General features: G+C 43.5%; 1 protein-coding gene across 16 annotated transcripts in view; it reads left to right on the top strand.

Moving 5' to 3' along the window:
* The first annotated feature begins 820 nt into the window (after positions 1-820).
* Positions 821-24,514, top strand: part of JAKMIP2 (janus kinase and microtubule interacting protein 2) — a 64,018-nt gene continuing 40,324 nt past the window's right edge. For all 16 annotated transcript variants that reach the window (XM_065029336.1, XM_065029324.1, XM_065029327.1 and 13 more), the window contains exons 1-7: positions 821-981; positions 12,535-12,804; positions 17,388-17,885; positions 19,805-20,014; positions 20,912-21,010; positions 22,894-23,040; positions 24,371-24,511. In XM_065029336.1, coding sequence (XP_064885408.1) covers positions 12,676-12,804; positions 17,388-17,885; positions 19,805-20,014; positions 20,912-21,010; positions 22,894-23,040; positions 24,371-24,511 — 1,224 coding nt within the window. In that variant the 5' untranslated portion in view covers positions 821-981; positions 12,535-12,675. The remainder of the gene's footprint in view (positions 982-12,534; positions 12,805-17,387; positions 17,886-19,804; positions 20,015-20,911; positions 21,011-22,893; positions 23,041-24,370; positions 24,512-24,514) is intronic.

Below are 24,514 nucleotides of genomic sequence, written 5' to 3'. Positions count from 1 at the left end.
TTTCAGTGCCTGAAGCACACGTTCACAGCCTCTGGTCTCTCCAATCTCAGCCCATGACCTGAGGTCTCTTTGGTATCCATGTCTAGACTGTGGGTGTCTTGCTCAGTCTCAGCCCTGGACTGAGGATATCCACAGGTTTGGGTTTCTCCTGTCAGCTGGCTGGTCCCATTTGGGGTTGCTGTTGGAACATACATGTATGTACACAGAGCAAAGAGCACAATGATACAGAAAACAGGCACCAATATTGGTTAATTAATGAAAGCGTAGAACACACTATGATGATGAGTTGTGCCAGCCAGACCAAAGGTTGGTGACCAGCTGCAGGTGGCAGATCTTTTACCTGTCTGTCAGCACTCGCTTCCCCCGTTTTCTCATGCTTGTTTCTCCCTCACCCACCTTCACCCTCCTCTAGGCTCTATGGTCATTCCCCAAGGCATCCTGTGCCACATTTTATGTGGTCCTGCCCCCCCTTCAGACATGTTCAAGTAAATTTGCTCTTGCTTGTAGGCTGAGGTGCGATTTCAGGTGCGGGGACGTGATGCCCTCCCTCGCTCCCGCCCACACGAGTTGCTGAGGGAGCGCTCCCCAGCGCCCCGGGCTGCGGCTGTTTCGTGTCCCCAGGGTCCAGCCGGAGGGTCCGCGCCGCCAGGCCCGCCCCGAGCGGCTCGCGCGGCGCCCTGACTGACAGCCCCGCGGTGCGGGCCGAGCTCCCGCCGCGGGCGGCCCCTCCGTGGGCGCTGCCTGCGCCGTCCCCGCTCCGCCGCGGCGTTGCCATGGTGGCCGTGCGCGCGGCGCTGCGGCGGGGCGGGGCGGGGCCTGCGCAGACCCCCGCCCGGCAGCGCAGGCCTGGCCGGGAGGCGGCGGGGGCGGCGGAGCCGGGGCCGGGGCCGGGGCCGGGTGCTGCAGCCGCCGCGGCGGCGGGAAGATGGATGCGCCGTGCTCGTCCCTCGCCGCTCAGCGTTCTCTCCTGGCCGCGGCACGGTGAGCGGAACGGTGGCTTGGGCCGGCTGCAGGGGCCGGGCGGGGGCGGCGGCGGTGATCTGCAGCTGGAGATGGCGGTGATGGAGAGGAGGGCGGGCGAGCAGGAGCTGGTGATGGAGGCAGAGGTGTGGCCGGCGCAGCCCGCAGCGGCGAGCCGGGAGCCCTGCAGCTCCCGCACCGTTGTGCTCCGGGCGGGCATTGTCTGGCTGTGCCCAGCGCGGTGGGCTCGCTGGTTACAAAGGAGGTTTCCAGGCTGCGATGTGCGGAAGCTGCAGCGGCAGCGCCCGGGCTGGGCCGCCGTGAGATGGCAGCGGCGCAGCCGAGCGGCTCCCTGGGCTGTTGGTACGGGCGGTGTATCTGTGCCTGTTCCGTTATGCACAGAGCACCGCACAGCGTTTCTGGCCGACCATGTATTTTTTTAGAAATGCACCTGTACGTGTCTTGAAGTGTCAGGGTTGGTGTGTCTCTGGATGTGTGTGTGAAGACATTCTCTGCTGCAAACACAGACCCCACAAAACGCATCTCTTTGTACGTGCAACACATGCGTTTTTTCACAGCCATTAGCTGATGAAACGTGCCGCTTGGGCTGACGTGCAATGTATTTGTAAATCACTGGGCTGCCACCATTCCTCAGTTTCACTATGGCTTAAGAGGGATCGAAATCGTGCATTTCGGCTATCTTATGGCACTGAATGCTCATTTGTAGTCTGTTTCTATTTTTTGCTGTGAATGCAAATATATAAAAGATGCTGAGAGTACCTTATTGGCTAGGAACGTAAGTATATTCTTTTAAAGTTTAATTTGCCCTCTTGTATGGAAAAAAAATGAATGAGATGTGTTTTTTAAACCATTTGCGTTCTGATACTGCCCAATGCATCACTGTAAGGTGACACGTTGGAGTCCTGTTCTCAGTGTCTCTGATTTGCTGGGTCAAATTCTGCACAGGTGCACATATCATGCCTGGTCTAGGTGACTGGGTGGCCCATCAAGAGAGTTTTATCCCTTTTCAGGCAGTAACGTAAGGGTAATTGCTTCCGTTCTGGCTCAGGTTTTGTTTCTCTTGATCTGGCCTGCTACTTTCCGTACGGATTTCAAATCCAGTCCTGCTGTGCTGTAAATGCCAGCTTTGCTGGCACTTGACCAGGTTCAGATTGGTGCTTGAGTGAGGTAAGTATCTGGTGATTCTAAAAGGTTCTCTGGGAATGGTTCTGAGGTTGGTGAGAGCGGTTAGCTGGTAGTTGTTGAAGAGGCTGTAAGACATGAGTGGTCTATAAGTAGTTCTGTAACAACCAAAGGACACCACGGGTGCCTCCGTGCAAGGGCTTTGGGCCATTAGTGTGGCCAGAGGAGGGCGACAAGACAGAGAAAGGTCTCGAGGACAAGACTCACTTGTTTGGTTCAGCTTGGAGAAGAGAAGGCTGAGGGGGGAGCTCATCGCCGTCTGCACCTTCCTCATGGGGGGGCAGCAGGGGGGTGGTGACCGGTGACAGGACGTAGGGAATGGAATGGAGCTGCGACAAGGGAAGTTCAGACTGAACATTAGGAAAAGGTTCTTTGAGAGCGTGGTTGGTCACTGGAACGGGCTCCCCAGGGAAGCGGTCACAGCACCAAGCCTCACAGAGTTCAAGAAGCATCTGGAGGATACTTACTCTTAATCACATGGTTTAGTTTTAGTTGGTCCTGCAAGGTGCAGGTGGTTGGACTTGATGGTTCTCATGGGTTCCTTCCAAGTTGAGATATTCTGTGATTCTGATCAAGTCAATGGGGTTGCATCCAGTTCCACTCTTACTTCTACAGTGAGGAAAACCCTGCGGGGGAGCCTCAGGGAGGAAAGACGGGCGAGTTTCTGTTGGGGTTTCTGTAGGAGATGCCTGGTGGAGGTGGCTGCCAGAAGCTGTTGGTGTGATTGCCCCTTTGGCCTTGTCCCTCTCCCAGAACTGAGGCAGTGTGGGGGACTGCTGGGGCTCACTGGCTGCCGGTGAGCTCCTAGCTCAGGGGACCAGACTGCCAGTGCCAGATGCTGCCACCTTTCTGACCTGCTGATCTTGGACTGACTGTTCTGTTAGTGCCTAAGGCAGAGAAACGCGGCCCTTACCTGGAGATTCATTCAAGCCAGGTATTTCACAGTGTCCACCCCAAGCTTAATTCAGGCTCTGCGATATTGCGAATGCTAATGCATTGCCTTGGCCTCCCTTTGAATAACCTTGTCTCTGTCACCTTTTAGTGGCTTCTGATAATCCCTCTGCTTCCAGAGGCCATTCCCAGCTAAATAATCTTCTGAATAAGAACTTCCATATCCTACTTATTAGGAACTGAACATAAGGTACAGCTAAAACATGGTTGTGTGTTGGTTCTTGTAATGTATACATGTATGCTGGATTCTGTTAGACTTTATTATCAAGGCCTTCATGTAGCTGGAGAGGTGCTGCATAATTTCTCTTGTCCTTGCAAAGCCCCAGTGACCTCAGGGTATTCAAGTCAGGAAAATGCTGTGAAACAGAACTGGCAAAATGGTGCCCAGAATAATTTTCAGCTGTTATTTTTATTCATCCATTTGATAGACAGTTGATATTGTGGTTTAAAAAAGTGTAAGAAAATAGTCCTCTTGTTGTAAAAAAAAAAAAAAAAAAAAAACTATGGTGATGGATTCTACTGTCATAAGGCTGCTGTAGCTCAGGTGTAACTTGAGCAGTTGAAATCCAAGTAATTTGTTAATAATAACTTCTTTTTAACCAAATTATGGGAGACTGAAGATGCTTACAACTTGGCTTTCGCTACTGGGTCGTGGTCATTTACCAGATACCTGAACTTTCAATCACTTTCTAGTCAGTCGCTTTGTATCTTCTGGGTTCTGTCAGATTTCTCTCTCATCTTTGTGCATAGTGATGCAATGTTTGGCTTATAAGACTGGAAACCAAATGTTTTTGGTTTTGTTTTTTTAAAAAATATTTTACTTGAATTTACAATGGTGTGTTTGAACAAGCTAGGAACACATAATACAAATTCCCAGCAGGTAGCCTCCTCAAAGTTTCTCTCTAAATCTATATCCTTTGGTCATCTGGTCTTTGCTAGATTATAACAGATTTATCTTCCCATCCTCAGAGGTGGATTCGCTTCTGCTTTTTCTGTAGTAGTCATCTACATCTGTGCGAAGCACCTGTGCGGTTCTCTGCCATCAGCACTCAAGACCCAGAATCCCTGGGGGTAGAAAAATGTAATTTTTGTAGTACTTCTTGTTTTTGTATTTTCAAGGTCTATTTGAATTTCTCCTTTAACCTCTGAGGACTGGAAGTCTTTGCTCCGGGAGGTGGGGCTCTAAATAGAAAATTCAATGGTAAAGCTCTGTGGTCTTGCCACACTAAACGCCGTCAAGTTGAAGGAGTGTAAATACAGCTTCCCTGTAAGTGACAGAAAACCAGTGTGGATCGCAGTGTGCAGTTTGGATTCTAAAACATCCAGTGAACTTTCAAGGGAAAATAATGACAGGCAACCACTTTTGGGAATGCAGGCTTTCAGTTCACCTCACTAAAACTTACAGTGCTGTATGATTTGCTTGACGTGTATTTGGGTCACTGGTGGGTAGCTGAGAAACTGTCACACATCCTGGGAAATTTAGGACCATTTCATTTTTTAATCTGGAAGATCGCGTTTGGATGTCACAGCCGGTTCCGCATGGTACGTAGTCTGAATGGGCTGTTGTCGGAAGAGAAGCAAGGTGACCATCTGCACGTGGATGCAGCGACGTTTCAGAACACGGCTGCCTAGTGAGGTCCTGTTCTTGCAGATGAAGGCTGGGTAGGCCACAATTCCATTTCTGACTTTGGATGAAATGTGACTCTGTGGTGAATAATAAAGCAAACTGATATACCTGAGAAAATGGTTTAGGTAGAACAGCTGCTGTGGTATACCAGCTCTTCTTTTATATTAAAAATAATAATGCAAAGTATAACATTATCTCAGATTATTTTATCAAAAAACCCAAAATTAATTATTTGACCTGAGAACAACTGATGCTAAAATGCACGCTGTCTCCCATTTTCAGTTTATGCATTTCCCTCATCTACACCTGGGAGGTCATATCTCAGTTGCCATTTAACACCTGTACTCCATTTGTCAACCTATTTGTTGAATTTTGTTGAAATTGTTTCTTATAATATTCTTTTAAGTGTTTAGAGGGAAGACTTATTAAAGCTTACATTGTATGGACTGTAAACAAAGGATCTAAGTAACACAGAAATTAACACTGAAAAGGAGAAATAGCTGTTGAAAAATGCATTGAGGTCCCAGGAGGTTTAAGATCATCAATAATGAGTAAGCAAATAACATTGGGAGAAATGGTAGAGTCAGAGCTGCTGGGTTTTTTTCTGCTGCGTGTGCTCTGGTTTGCTAAAATTAACTAAGTTTATTTTCTTTTAAAACGGAGGCAGAAATATTTTTCAATATTCGTTTCTATAGTGTACGCCAAATCCTTAGAACTCTTAGTGTTACAAGCGATGTTACATTCTAATTAATTAGAATCAATACTGTACTGTTTCGCATGCATTTGGGGTAGGCTTGGTGTGGAAATATTTTAGTGCTTAATTAAAAAAGACTTAAAATTGTATTAATACACATCTTCTATGCATATTTTCATGAACGTGAATGTTATTTTTGTTCTTGAAGTTCTGCTATTCTTAAATAAGTCGTTGGGGTTTTTTACACTGTATTTATTTGTACTTAATATTTAATGTTCTGCAGGCTGCTATAATGTATTTCCTCTCTGTGCATTGGTGAGGAACAAAACAAGAAGATGCAGTAATTTTTGGAGAATCAGCTGGGAGAATCTGCTTTAATTTAATACAACCCTTAGTAATTGCCTCTTCTCCCCTCTCTGGTGGGAAGTTACAGTCAGTCTTAGACGAGCAAAGAGTATGTGGGGACTGTTGAAGAACATGGAGTAATTTACATTGTGTTGGTTACCGTTCAATAGTGTGTAACTAAGCAAAAGGTTGCATTAATTAACTTGGAAATGCTTTTAAGAATGACCCTGCAAGGTTGGAGCGTGTCTGGTGAGTGTTTCCGAGGCGCCGCGGGCGGCGGTTAAACCCCGCGCGTCCGGTGCCGTCACCGTGTCCCGCCGCACGGCGCGCCCGGCCCGCCTGCGCAGGGCTCTGCGTTGGCAGGTCCCTTCTGAATCGCGTCACGTAGTTTGTAGGTCGCAGCATGACCTACACGGTGCCGTTTTCCTGGAACACGCAGTGTGTCAGTGATCTAGCCTGTGTTAGGTGATCTCAAGTAGAGTGTAAGCATTGTCCTTGGAAATTGATTTGCAATGATAAACAATAGCTTAGTGCCTATTAAAACACCTCTGAAACTAGTGTATTTTTCTGGCTTTAGGTGCAGCCTTAATGGAAACCTGTGTGCTCAAGGCAGTAGCCCGACTGTCTTATAAGTGTAACCTTTTAATTTTTTTGTAGCTTGCCATGTCATGTATGAGCCAGCATCTCAGCTGGCTCTCACGGGTGGGGTTTTGCACTTATGCTTTCACCAGCTGAGAGCCCGAGCCATCACCTGCTTACATGGGAGGAGGATGCTGCTCCCCTGATCAGTATTAGCTGATGCTTGCATTTTTAAAACAGCACAGTTCAACTAAAAATCAGCCTGCAGATTTCAGGGGCAGTTTTTAAATAGTAAACTGTAAGGATGAATTCTACATTCAACACGAGTTTCACTATATCCTGGTTGTTGATCTGTTGAGTCCTGTTCTTCGCATGATGAGCAGAGCTGCTGAAGTCACCATGTACGACGTCGTGCGGTATGTTCCCGTTTGATTTGTTTTGTCAGGAATGGCAGTTACTTGTCCCTTAGCCATTAGTGGAAAAGCAGATTTCTGATGTGACCCGGTGAAAGCTCTGTTTCGGACCGGCGTTAAACTCACAGACTCCAGGCATGTTGAAGGAGCCTCTTTCCACATACGACAGAAAAGTAAGAATCACAGCAATTCAGAAATGGAAAAGACCAACTCTGGTCATAGTGCATTCATAAGTGAATGATCCTGAGTGTTTCTAGTGAATGTTGCTTGCAATGTTTCTATTTTTAAAGGTATTTTGACTCTAAAAGATGCATAGAAATGGCTAATGTGTTTACATTTCTGCTGAAAAGCTGATGTGAAGGGACAAACCGTAATTCATGTTGGCTTAGTCTTTGCCTGGTGATAGGAACATTCAGATTCTTTTCCCAGAAAATGGAAGGAAAGAGCAAGAGGGATATAGGACGTGGGAAATTAGAGCAGTGTGTACATGAGGTTCTGCAGGGCATTGATAGTGATACGGTGGGAGAAGAAAATACACGTTTTGAAATTATACTGAACTGCAGGCTGATAAGGAATTGCAGGAGGGACTGATCTGGTTGCAAGTAAGGTGTCCAGAAAAGAAAATTGTTCATTGTAGAGATCTGTGCTGTTGGACGTGAATGTGGGAGGCCAGAATGCACAGTTTTCTTGCTCATTCTGACATTGGTATCTACCTTTATTTGCTGTGGCAGGAGTTGAACTAAAAAAATGGCAACAACTTTCAGAAGTTAACCCTCTTACTTTAAATAGAAAAATTACCGAGATATCTGACGGTCTTTAGTAGCGCATGTAAAATATCCTCCTCTGATACCTGTAAGACAACAGATAATCAGGGCTATGGCCTTAGGAAGAAAGAAAAGGAAGGGTTTCCAGGATAAAGATACAGAGCATGAACTTTCCCTCACTGTTTGTTGTTTTCTTGTTTATATGCATTTGAGTTAAATAAAAGGTGGTTTTCCTGACTTGTCAAAATGAAAATCAAAGAAAGGAAAACTCGATGCTATACACTCTGGGAACGGCAATGGTTCTCTTTCAGGCTGTGTGTGTTGTCACTGGCAATGGTTGAGTGTGCCCCTGCTTGCACAAAATACATTTACAAAAACATCCTTTTAGTAAACTAGGAACAGGTCTGGAATAATGCTCAAAGTACAAAACCACTGAAGTGGTTTTTTAGACCTCCGTCCTGCAGTGAACTGGGCAGGCTGGTGCAGTTCATCCTTCTCCTGACAATCCTGCCAGTCTTAAATAGCGTGTTTAATTAGTGTCCATGTCTCATTCTGAAAACTATCAATTCTGGAGAATTTCCATTTCCCTTCAGGGTTGGGAAGGATTTTGTATTTTCACTGGCAGTATTATTCTCAGTGTGCATCATGTTATGGGAACTTCTTGGGAAATGATTGTATGAAAAAGAGAAAGACCTTATTTTAGCCACAGAATACTAGAATATTGGTTTCACAAAACTCCTCAGGTTTGCCGTGGATAACAATAACGCTTCCGTCACCTTTTGACTGTTTCCGTGGAGCCACCAGCAATGGATAGAGTTTTCTGGTTCTGTTTTAGAGCAAGGACCAATGGCGATTTTAGCACGAGCAGCCTGGCAGCACCACATTCGTCCCGTACTCCTTGTGCAGAGCCCAAATCTGAGGGATCATTTGAGTCAGTTCTGAAGGTATTTTAATATTCCTGAAAATTGTTGTGGTACTAACTAAAAATCTCATGACAATACTATGATTTTTGTGCAGTCAAAAGCAGGGGGTGGTGAGGTTTTGCTCTGAAGAGCTGCTTATCACCATTTGGTAAAATAAAACATATGAACTAGTGTGTGAAATTTGCCATCTTCTGACTATAAAAAGAAATACAGGACAGTACTGTACAAACGCTGCGAATATTTGCAGGAAGTCTGAGCTAAGGTTTTGGGTTGGTCTTGGATTGCTGAATTATGATTTCATACTAAATTAATATAAATTGTACTTTTAATAACAGTTTTCATTAATCATGTATTCTGTTACGTGACATAACACACAGCATAGAACACAATAACCAGGGCTTGAATTTTATTCTGAAACAATGCAAAGCATAGGTGAAACCTGGTAAATAAAAGCCAAAGCAAAGACTTAATTTAGGATTCATTCAAATCTCACTAGCAAAGTGAGACAGGCTTTGGAGAGATAAGGAGTTGTGTATGGCCACTGTTCCCCTTGTAGCTAACAAAATTGTTGCGGTGATGGGAATTGGCTTATACGGCAATGATATTTCCAAAAAATATTGCTGAAGAGCAGTTCAATGAACAAGGCTGCATGCTGTCTATCTACTGGACAACATTTCTAGCAGGTAAGCACTGGAACTACTCCTCTCATTCTAAGGGAGTTTCACCATCGTGTGGGAGCAGAAAGTGTCTCTCAAAATTGCTGCAGGTTGTTGGCAGAGACGGTGAAGCGCACAAGGGCCACAGGGATTTGCTGAGGATGAAAAACCTTCACAGTGGTATTTCCATAATTTTTTTTTAATTTGCATTGAGAACCTGCAAATGCAGGGAAGAACTACTAAAGGCCACAGACTTTTGTTCAACTAAAGCTTGCAGAAGAAGTTGTCTTCGTGTCTGACTTAGGGGTGGATATCAATTTGTAACCTTGAACCACCGTCAAACTTCTCTATTTGATGGAAAGACATAACAGCTTGATTTTGGTTTTTGATTTGCCATGTTCTGAAGTTCTGGTTCTAGAGTCAGCATTGGGATCTAGAGCCAGGGAGCCTAGATTAGCAGTCTTGATTTGGAAAAAGCCCTGATGCTGGGGTTACCTGACCCGCATCCCAGCAGCCTTGTCTGGTGGAGAGTTGGGTCAGCGGCGTTCTGAAGCAGCATGTTAATCGTTCTCTTGGCAAGAGGTGAAACGCTGTCTCTGAGCCCCGAAGAAAACGAGTTTCGACTCCTTAGAGTTTCTGCTTGTTTACACAGCTGCGTCCAGCTCACAGTGGAAGGAGTGTCCCCTGTCCCTGAGCAGAGCCAAGCGTCTGACGGCCGTGCTTTGGGAAGAGCACGTGTGTGACATCCCTGTCAGCTCTTGTCCTCAGAAGCAGAAGATGGAAGTATAACTGAAATGGAAATATTAGCCTTAGAGCGAGCTCCGATGGGGTAGGACTTTTCCTATGGGCACGAAAAATAAAAGCACCTTTCTTTTAATTGCAATTTCAGATAAAAGCAACTTGCTCAACAGTAAGCAAATGACTTGCCCATGTGACAAGTTCCAGTTTAGTCAAACATAGATGATTACATAAATGAGACAGTTCAAGAATTCTTGATAGCCCCTTCATAATAATGTCGGTGTTACATTATCCCAATAAACTTCCTCCCGAGACTGTGGATTTTGGAGGATTGGGTCAGACAATGGGAAGTTCATCTACTTTGTTACAGATGAGCAGCTGATCCCTTGAAACAGACAAAAGATAAGAGCTAGTACTTGTACCAACATCCTTACACAAGTATTTTTTCCTGTGTAGTCGGGACTCCTAAGAAATGTGAATATCACTCTGAAATACAAGCAGTCGCATGTTCCCTGCTTCTCGTTGGTGGAAGAGGCTGATGTTAACAGCGCACTGAGCGACTGGTTTTAAACACTGCTGAGTAGTGAGTGCCAGTTGTGCAGAACTGCACGGCGTTGCTCATGTTTCTGTTGCCCTCTTGTGCACAGAGGAGCGGAAACTGCCCCCCAGCTCTGGAAATCCTGAGGCTGTTGGTACTGTTATAGATTGCATAACTAAAGTAAATTTGCTAATCAAACCAAGAATATGTTAGTAGTTGACGATTCACTGAGTTGTGTAAATGTTAAACCGCCATAGTTTGCCACGTTTTGTTTTTGCAAGTTTTGGCTGGAAAGATGTTGCACACCCTGCTTTTCAAGTTTTGGCGGGAAAGATGTTGTGTGCTTATGGGGAGGGGAATGTGCTTCGCTGTGCGGGTAAGACTGACTGACGGCATAGCAACCAGCTAACCAATCAGGAAGAAGATTGGGGGCGTGTACTTACGGACGGTATATAAACGCTTTTCTTCTGTAACCCATTTGCGTGCCTTGGGTGCCGCAGTGACTTCCCAGCTGCCCGGTGCTGCTTTGCTCATTTATCTTTAATAAAAGTTATTCTAAACTAGATCTTCTCCAACATTGCAAACCAGATCTCCAAACATTCTCTTTGCTAGCAGCCACAGATGGGAATAATAATGCTGTCAAATAAAAGTGAATACGGGGATGATGATGGTGTTTGTCTAATGTCCACGTTTTTATTTGGTACAGTTAACAACCAGATGTTAAAGCCTCAGTGATTATATTATGGTGTGATATTGCCATTCCTTGTGTCAGCTATAAACTAGGATTTTATCCTCCGAAAGGCATAGGCATTCATTTCTCCTTCTGTGGCAGAGTCTAAGATACTAGACCCTAAAAATAAATCCCTGTGATTAACATTTTGCGTTGCCTGTGCCTTAGATTTAGTGGTGAGTATTTTGCCTTATTCTGTAGCTAGAAAGCACAGTTTATTTGGAAGCTCCATAGCCTTAAAGGCGTTCTGGAATTATGAACAGAATGGTCCAGTTGGCAGGTACCTACAGTGACCACCTCGTCCAACCGCCTGGCCACTGCAGGGCTGACCAAAAGGTGAAGCGGGTTATTAGGGACGCTGTCCAAATCCTCTTAAACACTGGCAGGCTCGGGGCAGCAACCGCCTCTCCAGGAAGCCTGTTCCAGGGTTTGACCACCCTCTCAGTTCGGAAATGTTCGTAATGTCAGGTCTGAACCTCCCCTGGTGCAGCTTGCTTTGTTCTCGCGCTGGGGGGATGGGTACCGTTGTGTTGATGTAAGGCAGGTGAATTCCTGGGAACAGTATTTCACCGAGTTTCAAGAAAAGAAGGAAGAGCTTATGCATCTGTGACACGTCTCTTTTCTTTTTTGTCAGTCCTTGGTTTGATTATATCTGGTCTAACCGAACCCTGGTTTTGGTGGTCTGGGAATGAATGCTATCTACTGGACAGAGGTGAAAACTTACTAATGTAAAACTTGTTTTTCTGTAGTGTACACCTGTCCTAAGATTTTGCATCCATAAAACTTATTCCACACATTGATTATACTGGGTGGTGTAATAAATGGCTGAAAAAACACCCTTGTACTTATTGGTCTGGTTGTGGAGCAATACCCTAAATAACTGATTAAATCTCTTGTTGGATCTAAGGGTAGAAATTCCGTGCAGGAGGTAGGTTTTTTTCTCTGATTTCTGTGGTGTAACTGACATCTCTCCTGTGACTTCAGGACAACTATTCTGGGGCTACACCAGTGCAAATCATCTTGGCATTCCCAGAGGCATTTTTAGACAGCTGCCAAATCCTTCTATTAAAGCAAAATTTGGAAAAAAAAAGCTTAAAGACTGCAAGGCTTGGATTAAGTGACCTCTGCTTTCTAGTCCTGTGCTTTCAACAGCACCCATCCTTATGGTAAACAAACTCCTGTCTTCATTGCACAGTGCCCCTTTCTGAGAACATTAGAAGGGACTATTTGGAATCTTCTCTAGTACACCAGACCGGCATACAGAAGCCTGATGGTGCTGCCATCTCCCTTGGACGTTTTCAGATAAAGATTGTGGTGTGTGGAGAAGTGAGCTATCTCTTGTATTCTGTAACCATGTCAACTGTCGTGCTGCAGTGTCCACTGACAAATGATAGTACGTCTTATTTCTCGCAGGGCTTCCAAAGCATCAGAGTCCAGGACCTTAAGGAATGTCACACAGTGGGTGCTGAACTAACTGGCACTGAAAGGAACAGGAAAACATGGCAGTCCATATTTGAAATAATTGAACAGGTGGACTCTCGCTGATAAGAAACCATGTCAAAAAAAGGACGTAGCAAGGGCGAAAAGCCTGAGGCCCTGATCGTTGCCCTACAGGCTGCCAATGAGGAACTCAGGACCAAGCTAACAGACATTCAAATAGAGCTGCATCAGGAGAAGTCTAAGGTAAGTGAGGACTTGGTTTTAAAGAACAGTGTCTGAGCTGAAGGAGAGAAACACATGGGAAAAACAGTATCACAGAAATCAACAGGTGCAACACAACTCTTTCCTAGAGCAGTGATCTGATTCTTTCCCCACATACAACAGTTTCTTGCTGTGGATAACCTGTTGCTTCTGTGGAAAAGACTCATTTTTGCTGAGGGACAAGTTTAAGAAGCCTATGGTCTTCAAATGGAGCAATATGTCTTTTGTAACATCTTTGGACATATTCCAATTAGTGGGTTTCATCCTATCCACTCAGTGTTTAGAGTGTTTAGTTTTAGTAGTGTTACTGTTTTTTGAACAGCTGATACTTGATAAAGATGTGCCCTTATTTCAAAGTCGAGTGAAGTATTCCTTAAATATATAGCATGACAATCCTTGTCAGCCCTTGTAATCCATCTGCAGTGTATTGTATACACTGGGGTATGTATGCATTGTTTAAAGCTTGTTCAGGTACCACTGGTCTGCTGGAGTTACAGTCTTGGGTATGTAAAGTTAGTCTAAACCCAGCTGAATATCATGCATGTAGGTTATAGCCGTGGCCATATAGTACAGACGTAGCTGTGAAGGTTTGAGATGCTTCCCATATACTTCAGAAGCCTTAGGTGCAACCTCAAGGCTGCATGCTGCAGCTTCAGCTCTGGCCTACGTTTTCGGCTGAACTTTTCACTCTTTTCTGAATTGTCTGTGCTAGGGCAGCGCTTGCAAAACACATAATACCTCCTTACACTGCTACAGCGTTTGTGCCTGGTAAAAAGACTGAGTGTTGTTTTACACCTACTCCACTTATGCCCTGCCTGCATTCTGTTAAAATCCTTGCAAGCAACATCAGTTTTCCCACAGGTGGTACTGAAGTGGCTTTGCAAAGACGTGTACTTTTTGCTCTCCGCTGTGTTGCTTCCCCTTCATTTAGAGATGCTTCTAGCGGCAAGCACAATATGCCTGTGTTGTATAGTCAGAGTACAGCTTTTGTGCAATAAACCCTTGCATGGTGAGTGCTAAAATTCCCTGAATGGGGGTGAGATTAAGGCTGTCTTCAGGTTTAGCAGTGTGTTCTTTATGAGCAGTGAAGATAACAAATGTGCGTTTAATAACTCCTGGTGAGTTGTTAGGAAGTGGAGTGGGAGCAGTGCTGGCTGCAGCCTGGCAGCCCCCGTCTGCAGTCTGGTTGGCAGCCGCGTTTTCCAGGGGTGGTGCCTAGTGATATTTTTCCAAATGAAATATATTGAAGTCTATCAACGTGGCTCTTTTATTCCTTTTCGGATAAGCGTATATACTGGGCAAAAAAACCCAGGGTGACTTGCATCTATCTTCAAAACCTGAATAACCACAAATCCTTTGACCTCTAAGAGGTCTTTTTCATAATTTATTTCTTTTAAGGACGGATGTTCATGCCAGTATCTTAAGGTTAATCACACTGGTAATCCCAGACAGCTATTAGTCAGTGTAGTGAAAGCTGGCTGATATAATCTGGGAGAAACTAAATGAAGGCAAGAATAGACAGTTCTGTGTTACCTGTTCTGAGAATTTCTAGGGGCATTCTACCTTCACCTGCCAGTGAAGTTTATAGTCATTAATTTGCAACCTTTTAAAAGAGATGAGATTTGCAATGTGCAACAAAGCAGACATCATCAATCCTTCAGACTCATTCTGCATCCTTTGCTTTCATAAATGGTTGATGACAGCAAGAATGTTTTTTGGTTCTTTTGTCTTCCCTGCGAGCTTTGGCATTCATGTGCTGCACACAGGCAAGGCTTTAGTTATTCTCTTAAGAAGCCACAGGCTGGCTGCCAGAAAACTGGCACAGGGAGCTTCTGCAGTGCTTCCCCCTGGACTCTGGGGCTTGCTGCTTTTGTTACCACTGCAGCTGTGGAATTCCAATGAGGAAGTTGCCAGTGCAGATTTTTGTTACTAGACTTCGCTTCAAGGACGGCCCAACGTAGCGAGAGTTACAAAAGTAGGCAAGTCTTGAAAACAACACCAAAAAAGCTAATCTGAAATATATTTAAATGTGCTTGAGTAACACCAGAAATGGGAAGGGGAGCAGAACATGAACAAAATTATGAAGTTGTGCACTTCAGTACCTCTTGGGATACCCATCTGTAGGTGCTCTTGTCCGTTCCTGTAACTAAATCAGACCGACTGCTCAGTTATTAAAGCAATTATCATCATGAAGTAGTGGGGGGATAAAAACTACAGAAGATCACACTTCTGAATATTCTGCAGTTCGGACTGAGAGGAGCAGACATTTTAATCTGGAATTCAGATTTTGGCTATTTTTCCTTTTTCCCTAGACATAAGCAGATTCAGACTGGATGTCTTGGTACAGCCTCGTTTGTAAAATCAGGTTAGAAATAGGATGCCAACACATCGAAAAGAGCTTTGAGAAAGTGTTCATCCCACAAAGGGGTCAAACAAGTAGAACCTTGGGACTTTTCCCATCTCTGCTAGCTGTAAGTTCTCTCTACCAATGAATCCAAAGAGGGTAGAAACCTCTGGGCCATTGTGGTATTTCATTGAACAGGTCTCTTTTCCATTACTTCAAATGTAATTAGTCTTTTTTTCCCACAAGACCCTCATTGACTTTCCAGTTCTTCCCATCAGGATTGTATGTCTGCAAGTCAGCCTAACTTATGATGGTGTATCAGTTGAATATACTAGGCAGCCTGTAAACTAATAGCCATGAAACCAGGCATCACAGAGCTTAGCTGGGGTTGTGCTCAGGCCCTGACTGGGTCTGCATTGCACTGCTGTGGATAACCAAACTACTTTGTTGAAAGTTTAGATGTATCTTTCTATGTTATGCCAGAATGGAACACTTAAAATAATTGCACCTTGTTTTGCAGTGCATTCAACTCCCGTTTTAAAAACAAGAAGATGCGTTATAAGAAAGAAAGAGGGCATCAGGGTCATTTGTATTCATGAGTATTCAAAATCAAGGATGAGCCTAGAATGAAGAAGGACTTAAGGCAAACCAAAAACCTAGCCTAAGGACTTGGGAGTTGAGTGGCTAAGGTTATGTGTGGCTTTCTTCTCGGAATTGATCTGTGTAGTAAAGGCACCTTAACATCTCACATGAATCATACAGGTATGATTAGGAGAGTGGTTTTTAGTCCTTGGCTGCAAAATCTTCTTGTTGCATATGACATATTATTGCACATAGTTACTGCATCAATAGCCTCTGCAGTTTTCCAGAGAAGTCAGTGGCAGTTGCAAGTGCAGACCACTTTTAAAAAGCACATGTATTGAATACTTTACTTTGAAAAGTTTTTGTGCATCCTAGAGCCCTGTGGAGGGAGTTCTGGGATAATATTTCAGATTTTTTTTTCCATGGAGCCTTCTGAGGAAGATACTTCTCATCTTTAGAGTCTCTTACTTGTCAGAATGACTTTGGTGATTGAAACTGAAGTAGAAGTATGTTAACAAAGTCAGTCAGCTCTGCATATAGCTGAGAGCACTTCCTACCTTCACTAAATCCTTTCCAAGTAATCGATGAGGCCCGCAGGTTAGACCACTGGTGTCTCTTGGAGGGCTTTCAGATGGCCTACTAATATACTTATTCATATTGACTGTTTTTTCCTCTGGTCTTTCTTTCTAGGAGGTTTGCTCACTCTTCCTTGTGCTTTGTGGTCTTTATTTAAGAGGAATTAACAAGGAAGTTCTTACAGTCTTTGAAACTGCATTCTTTTTCACTGTAAATAACAAACCTACTGAGTTTACTTTGTACTGAAACCATTCCTTATCCATTGCTTTCCTTTGGTGTAGGTTCACAGTGGTTTCTTTTGTGGAATTGCTCAGGGGTGTGGAGTTGCACCTAGAGATGTATGGGTATAAGTGTACTGAGGACTGATGGGTTGCTCTATAACTTTGCTTCCAAAGCCATGGACAAAGAACTTTAAAAATGGTTGTTAACTGAGAGTAGCAAAGGACATATTTTAAGTAAAGCTAGCTGTTCTATAAGCATGATAACCAGTGAAGCGTGCTTTTCTTTAGATATGTGTCTAAGAAGTGACTACAAATGCCCATTAAAGCTGAATGTATGGGTAAGAACATCTGTAAAAGATGAAATATTTCCTGGACTTTCAGACTTGCACTTTACCTCACTTGGAATCATACAGAGGCAAACACTTCTCTCACATCTGATAGACTGCCCATCGTTGTGAAAGTTGTAGGAACCTTGCTATTTCTGAGCCCTCTAATTTTCCGGTGAATTTGACTGACATTGACTGATGGGTTAAAAAGTTATTAGACAAATGCACATGCATCCACGGAGTCCGATCTCCTAAGGGAATACTGAAAGTACATGTAGTATCACTGCATGAGGCAAGACACCTGGAGAAGACAGGGTTGTTTTGCCTTGAGTAAAGACAGTTTAAAATCTATTTGAATGCTCCAGGAATTGGCCCGTATTTTGTTGTAAGAGGGTGGAGGTTCATCTAGGGTCTGCAGCGGGATCTTCCTTAATTTGACACGGCTGTGTGTCTGGGTGGGCTTGTTTTGATAACTTTATGTTGGTAGCAGGTGACTTTCATTTTATCTCAATGCAGGTTGCTAAACTTGAACGGGAGAAGACTCAAGAAACTAAGCGTATCCGTGAGGTGGAGCAACGCAAGCAGACCGTGCAGATCACAGAACTAAAAGCCAAACTTCATGAGGAGAAAATGAAGGAGCTACAGGCTGTGAGGGAGAACCTCATCAAGCAGCATGAGCAGGAGATGACGCGGATGGTGAAAGTCCGAGACAGTGAAATCCAGCGCCTGAAGTCAGCGCTGTGTGCGCTGCGGGACGGGAGCAGCGATAAAGTGAGGACAGCACTGACTATTGAGGCTCGTGAAGAGGCCAGAAAGCAGTTTGACTCCGAGCGCCTGAAGCTTCTGCAGGAAATAACTGAGCTGAAGTCTGCCAAAAAGCAAGTAGATGAGGCCCTTAACAACATGATCCAAGCTGATAAGATCAAGGCAGGGGATCTTCGAAGTGAGCATCAGTCCCACCAGGAAGCCATTTCCAAGATCAAATGGGAGAGTGAAAGGGATATTCGCCGCCTGGTCAGTAACAAAAACTGTTCATGTGGTCTCTTATGCTGTAGTGAGCTTGCTTCTTGTACCTTTTAGCTTTTTGTGAATAACAGAACTCTGTAATGCACCTGAGTTTGCAAAAATATCACAAAATTCTCAGTCACTTCTCAGTGGTAAATAGTTAATGGCGAGTTGGGCAGAGCAACCACTGTGATGGCAGCTGACACCTTAAAGTAAGCGAGTGGTCGGCCTGGTCTGAGAGGACGTGGCTTGCTGGAATGCTGATGCGTGTGCAATGGGAAGTGCTAGAAGAAGCGTGTTTGGATCTGCACCTGCAGTTTGTTAGCTTCTCTAGCCCTTGTGACGGTATCCTAAACACGGTAGACCACGCAGGAGGGGAGATGCCTGTTGGTTTGATCTTGGCCCAGCCTTTAGTAATTACTGTGGAAAATTAATAAGACGAGACCCGTACCAGCAATGGTGCAAGTTGTCATGTTTACCTGTCATCCAGGGAACTAGACCCACCTGCGACAGTGGAAAGTTTGGCTTGAAAACTGGAATTCAAGATTTGGCAGTAAACTAAAAGAAATGTTAATTTAAACTGTCAGGAATGATGTTTTTTTGTTTCCCCACGGTTCAAAGTCTGTGTACTAGAGGTATATTCTGGTGTTGCCAAAATGCTCAGTAATATAGTATAGACTATTAGTGGTGGATTCTTCCTGTCTGCCTTCTGACTTTTGACCCTTCTGGTCACTTTGTTCCCCATTTGCAGTTCTGCGTAGCCATGAGGACAAACTACTTTTTTTTCTCATCTGAAATTGCGAATCTCTTTTTGGGATTTTAATATAAAAAGGAAGCGTAGTGAAATTCACGGTGAAACAGAGCCATTTAGTAACGTGAAGGTCAACTCATGTTCCATCTGTGTATTGCATGACTTTACGTTTAGCAACAATGAAAGTCTTTTTGAAGGCTGTTTACTCACATGAAAACCTTGAACAAGTCCAGAATTACTTTTATGTGGCTTAGACAAGTGGTTTTCAAATCCATTATGTTGCTCTCAGAGTGACATCTAGTTAGTGGAGATCAGAATCTAACTCCTCATTTGAAAAATAGTTTGCAGAAAGCTGCAAGACCAGAAAGTGTCTTTGGCAGCTGTGGACAAAATTTAACATAGACATCATTTTTGTTTTCAGGGCATGATTCATATTATTCCCACATAATAGTACTTTTATGTTGGCAGAGCAATTTGCAAATTCCCGTTCACCAAATTTTCTCGAGCTCGATGTTAGCAGCTTTGTATCAATTTTTACGATTGCAAGGCTGATCTTGTATGGGCTGATCTTATCCTAAGTTTTAACCTAAAATCATTCTTAAAGTTGTTGTGAGGTCAGATAAGAGGCACTTCTTTTTGTGTTGGATAGTAATGGGATATTAGGCAGAAATGAAGTAACAACAAAATGAATAGCCTTGAGTTTGTACTCAGTAGAAGATTCATAACATGGCAATCAGCTTTAAGAAATACTGGGTCTGCACAGTTCTTCTGTTTGTGAGGATCGGACCGTACCCTCTGCTGCCTCAGCTAATGTAGCAACATTTACACGAGCAGGAGCCAGTCTAAACTTTTCAGCGTATGTTGGAGTTTATTTTTATTGTTAGCATAAAATAACTGACTGAAATACAGTATGAAAGCCTGAACTCTTTAGCCAGTTATCGATTAACACGTTACACCATGCACAGTTCCTGGGCTTCACTCTGTGTAACGCTGGTGAATCTGCTGCTGTGCCAATGTACGGTTATGGCTGTAACCTCAAAGTGTATTGTTTTACAAGCTTGGTGCAGTATGATATAGCAGATTTAAGTGGTGAACACCGCTATTAAATGATATACTACTGGCGTGGAGAAGGCTGAAATGCCGTTGCCTTTACACAGTGTGTGTTTCTCTTATTCAGATGGACGAGATCAAGGCTAAAGACAGGATCATATTTTCCTTGGAGAAAGAACTGGAGACACAGACGGGCTATGTGCAGAAGCTGCAGCTGCAGAAGGAAGCTCTGGATGAACAGCTCTTCTTGGTGAAGGAGGCAGAGTGTAACATGAGCAGTCCCAAGAGAGAGATCCCAGGAAGGGCCGGAGATGGTTCAGAGCACTGCAGCAGCCCTGTACGCAGATTTTACTGGCCCCTGCAAAACAGAAATGTGGCTGTGTTTCTCTTGCCTTAATATTTTCTCGAGCCCTGGGAAAACATTCCCATTCTTATTAACTACAGAGAAGTTAAGTCCATAGATTCTTCAGAGAGAACACTAGTGGGCCAAAGCTTTGTAAGGCTGTTTCCTCAGTTGCTCTATTTACAAACATAACACAGCTGAAATATTGAGTGCCCTTTAGAAAGAAGCATTCCATGAACATACCTATCTGAATAGCCTGCGTCCTTGAAACAGACAGAATTGGGAAGATGGGCAGGGAGAAGGCTCGGAGGGGGAATCCAGGAGACTTCTAGGAGATCCTCCTCTTTCTGTCCTATTCTCCACATATACAGCCCTCGCTGTCATTCACAAAACATGCAACTCACTGGTTGTGTGGTTAAGTCTATGGTTTACACAACAAATGTGCATATATACACACACATTTACACATATACAAGTGAGGAATAAGGAGGTAAATGCAATTGATACTGAAAGGGATGTCTGTACTTTTTCACCTGACAACGTGGTTCAGCAAATAGAAGCAATGTTTAGGAAAAGGCAATAAAAATTGCAGTCTTTTCTCTTTTTGCTTTTTCTTCCTCATCATAAAAAAATATCGACATCTGTTTTGTCGTTTTCTCTTTATTTGTTTAAACAGCTGAACATTTTCAATTAAAGTATCCCTCAAACCAGACGCTTTCTTTCCCCCCCAATACACATTTGCCAGCATGTTCCATACTGTAAAAATCCATAAATATAATTCGTTGATGATGACAGCTTAAGTTGAGTAGTATGTGTTTTTTGAGGATTCTTTTCCCAAGCATGTGTTTTGGAAAGAATCAGTAACAGCATTTTGTTGTTGCCAATGAACAGGACTTGCGCAGAAACCAGAAGAGGATAGCAGAGCTGAATGCCACAATCCGGAAGCTGGAAGACAGAAACACGTTGCTCGTTGATGAACGAAACGAACTGGTGTGTGAACTTTGCACTGTGGGACGGAGGGGGTCAGGAGCCGCAGGGGAGGGCGGCGGGGGGATCCGGAGGTGCCGGCGGGGGGTGAGCCTTGCCCAGCTGCAGGCTCGCCACGCGGGGACACGCATGATTTTTTTTTTTCATCCTAAACAGTAATTTCATTGAAGTTAAATGAGTACAAAATCACAATGGAAGTTGAGGCAGAGAAACTTGTAGGTTCTGTGTGAATGCTTATGTTCCCTCAACCTCCTGAGCATACAACAGTGTATGGTGAGACTTGCCTTGCAAATGAAATAATGTCTGTAGTCCGGTATTTGACCAGGTCGAGAATAGTTAAGTATTTGGTCTAGGGAGAAAGGACAATGGTGAGTTGATCCTCTTATCTGAGTTACTCCTAGGTTGTGATACCCGTGTGTTGAAGTCAGCACCCTGGCCTTTTAACCTCTCCATATTTCTATATCTGTGATTAAGGATGAGGTGGCGAAATTCAACTCTTGAATTTTTTATTTTTTTTTAATTCCTGAGCTAGGAGTCCTAATGCACTCCTTTGGTATCAGTTTAGCTGGTTTGGATCTCCTCGATGTTCTTATTGTAATATTTGCAAAATAACGTCTTATCGAGATTTCAAATTACAGATATGTTCTTGTGTCTTACTTCAGTTATGAAAAGCTCTCAACCCCCAAATTTCTGTGATACTGAATAGCCTGGAGTCTGATGAGCCAGCTTGATTAGCTATTGCATGTCATTAAACATTCAGCCTGTTTTTTCACAAGGAAAAAAAATTAAAGTGCTCCTAAGCTGTATCTTGCACAATGTGACCACAATGAACACATTTTGTTAAATGTGACCCCGAGTACTGCTGGAAGTACCATACGCCTTAAGGTACGTTCAGAGTAGCAACAACTAACTTCATTCTTAGGGTAGGACAAATGGTTGTTTTGCCCACAACTCTGCTCATCGAACATGCACCCTTTTCCTAGCTGCTCCCTCTTTTCTGTTAGCAGAAGGGATCTTCATGTACTTGCCAACCTGCTTCAGACAAAATCTTTAGGTTAGTTTAAATAGCCTAGTAAGATGTGATGATGTGGGCAAACATGGGAAACTGTCCTCAACGGCTACAGGAAATTCTCGTAGTCCTTTCCTCAGCAGAACTGAAAGGGGCAGGAGCCTCCCAGTGGCAAACAGTAATGCAGAACTGGGACAGCGCCTTTGTTGGGCAGGTCACCTGGGCACAGATAGGATGTCTTTCTGCAGCTGCATGCCATCTTCCTTGTCCTCCCTTAGAAGAAGAAATTATGTCTATAAAACACTCAGTATTACTGGATGGAACTAGTTTTTCAGAAGGAAGAGACCTTGTTTAAAATTCTAATTGAACCAAGACTGAAACTTCAAGCATTGCCCTAAGATACCTTCCTACCTTACAGGACTTTTTAAAACGTTATTTGATTTGTTGATCAAAACAAAGTTGAATGTGCATGTGCACGACTATTTCACTGTGTGCCATTACAAAAGAGACTTACAACGATGTTGTTATTGCTGTGATACAGACTGAATAGGTACCTATGCAAGTCTGTCTTTCAACAAGAAAGTCAGTGGGTTTCTGGACTTGTGTAGCAGGCTTGCAGTCACCTGTGTGTTGGGTCATCTCTGTGTCTGAGTTTTCCCATAGATAAAGCCATCTTTTGGAAATAGATGTAGAATTATGCTTTGAGATTTATAAAGTAAGTTACTGAGCTGTAAGCATCAGTTACAGTAGATCACTGTGGCATTTTACTGGGACAGTAGTTCAGCAGGGAAGTAACAAAAATACTTCTAACAAAGGAGGGAGAAAAATAGCTTTTATTTTGATTATTTACAACTATTAATTGCTTTAATCAATCCAGTTGAAGCGTGTTCGAGAAGCCGAAAAGCAATGTAAACCTCTTCTGGAAAAGAACAAGTGCCTCACGAAGAGAAATGATGAACTTATGCAGTCTCTGCAGCGCATGGAAGATAAACTCAAAGCAGTCACTAAAGAAAATATAGAAATGGTTGGTACTGAAGAGCAAAATGAGGATTACTGTATCATCTATGTCCGTTATGGTGGCCACATTTGCATAGTGTATGCATGTATTTACATAGAGAAAATGTGTAGTATATAGTGTGTAATACTGCTGATAAGATGCTTAGGTCTGTATATTAGGTCTTGCATACTATAGCATTGTGTATTATATGTACACGTGCATTTTATTTAAGTGAATACTGAATCAGTCTTTTATACTATGCCAAAAATGAGAATATCGAGTTTCAATAGTTTTTAAAAAGAAAAAAAAAGAAAAAGAAAAAAAAGTAGTTGTATCATGGGGTCATATCCCACTGTGCTGTTCTGCATCTGAAACTCAAAAAGGAAGCTGTTAAGAGCAGTATTTTCAGCCATCATGATGTTCCTCTTTGAATGTACGTGTTGGTGTTAGAGCTGATGATGGCAAAGTTCTGGTCTGCCACTAAGCGCGTGCAATCTTTCTGTAAAACATGCATGATAGGTGCATACGGGAAAGGGAGGATGGTGGTGTTATAAATTTGTCTAGGGTTATGAATTTCACATATCGGGGCTATATGGAGTGTGGTCAAAGCAGTTATGTCTGTATATCCTTCAAATGGAATTGCGCTGAGTATCAGTCAGAATATGGTCTCTACACATGTACTGGTGTTGCTTTGGCATTAATAAAAGAGAAGGTGGAAGTTCTGGGTTGCCAGGTGTAAGCTGGCAGGCTGAGGAGACTGCAGTAGCCACTGTCCTCGTCTGGAGCAGGCTGACTGTTCTGCCATGCATGCAGCTTTCCTGGTGATTAGGGTGAGATGATCGGATTTCCTTTCTTGTCTTATGGAAAAAAAGGCTGTAGTGTTACAAGGTTAATCTGCTTTAAGACTCTGCAATTCATCCATGCCCAGAAAAACAATAAACTTAATGCAGGTGTCGTGGGTCAGAATTATCACAGAATCAATGAAAGCATGGCATTCTGGGAGTAGATCACATTTGTGTACTCACTGGGCGGGTAGAGAGTTCAACTATATTTGCCACGTGTTGGGGCATCTTGGTGCATGGCAAAGGAAGAGCTATGGTATATGACCATTGAGGGCTGCTGTGGAGGCTGTATTGCCATAAATAGATAAAGCTTTGTTCTGGTTGATGAACCCAGCCTTGCTGTGCTGCTTTGTTGTTAAGAAGTGCTGATGGGTATTAATAAAATTATAAAAATGGGATAGCTGAAGCATATTTAAAGGGCTTAAATGAAAGATAATGTCTAATTTTTAACTGAAAGATGGTCTTTTTGTCTTTTAGTTGCTGGATCTTACTTTATCTATTTCTTCTTACCACAGAGAGAAAAAATGACCTCACATCCTCCACTAAAGAAATTAAGATCTCTCAATGACCTGGATCAGGCTAATGAGGAACAAGAAACTGAATTCTTAAAGCTTCAGGTCATAGAACAACAGAACATAATTGATGAGTTAACACGGGTA

The sequence above is a fragment of the Columba livia genome, chromosome 14 (genome assembly GCF_036013475.1).
Source record: "Columba livia isolate bColLiv1 breed racing homer chromosome 14, bColLiv1.pat.W.v2, whole genome shotgun sequence".
Taxonomy (NCBI): domain Eukaryota; kingdom Metazoa; phylum Chordata; class Aves; order Columbiformes; family Columbidae; genus Columba; species Columba livia.
The sequence above is the reverse complement of the archived record's forward strand: the minus strand, read 5'-3'. Positions and strand labels throughout refer to the sequence as shown.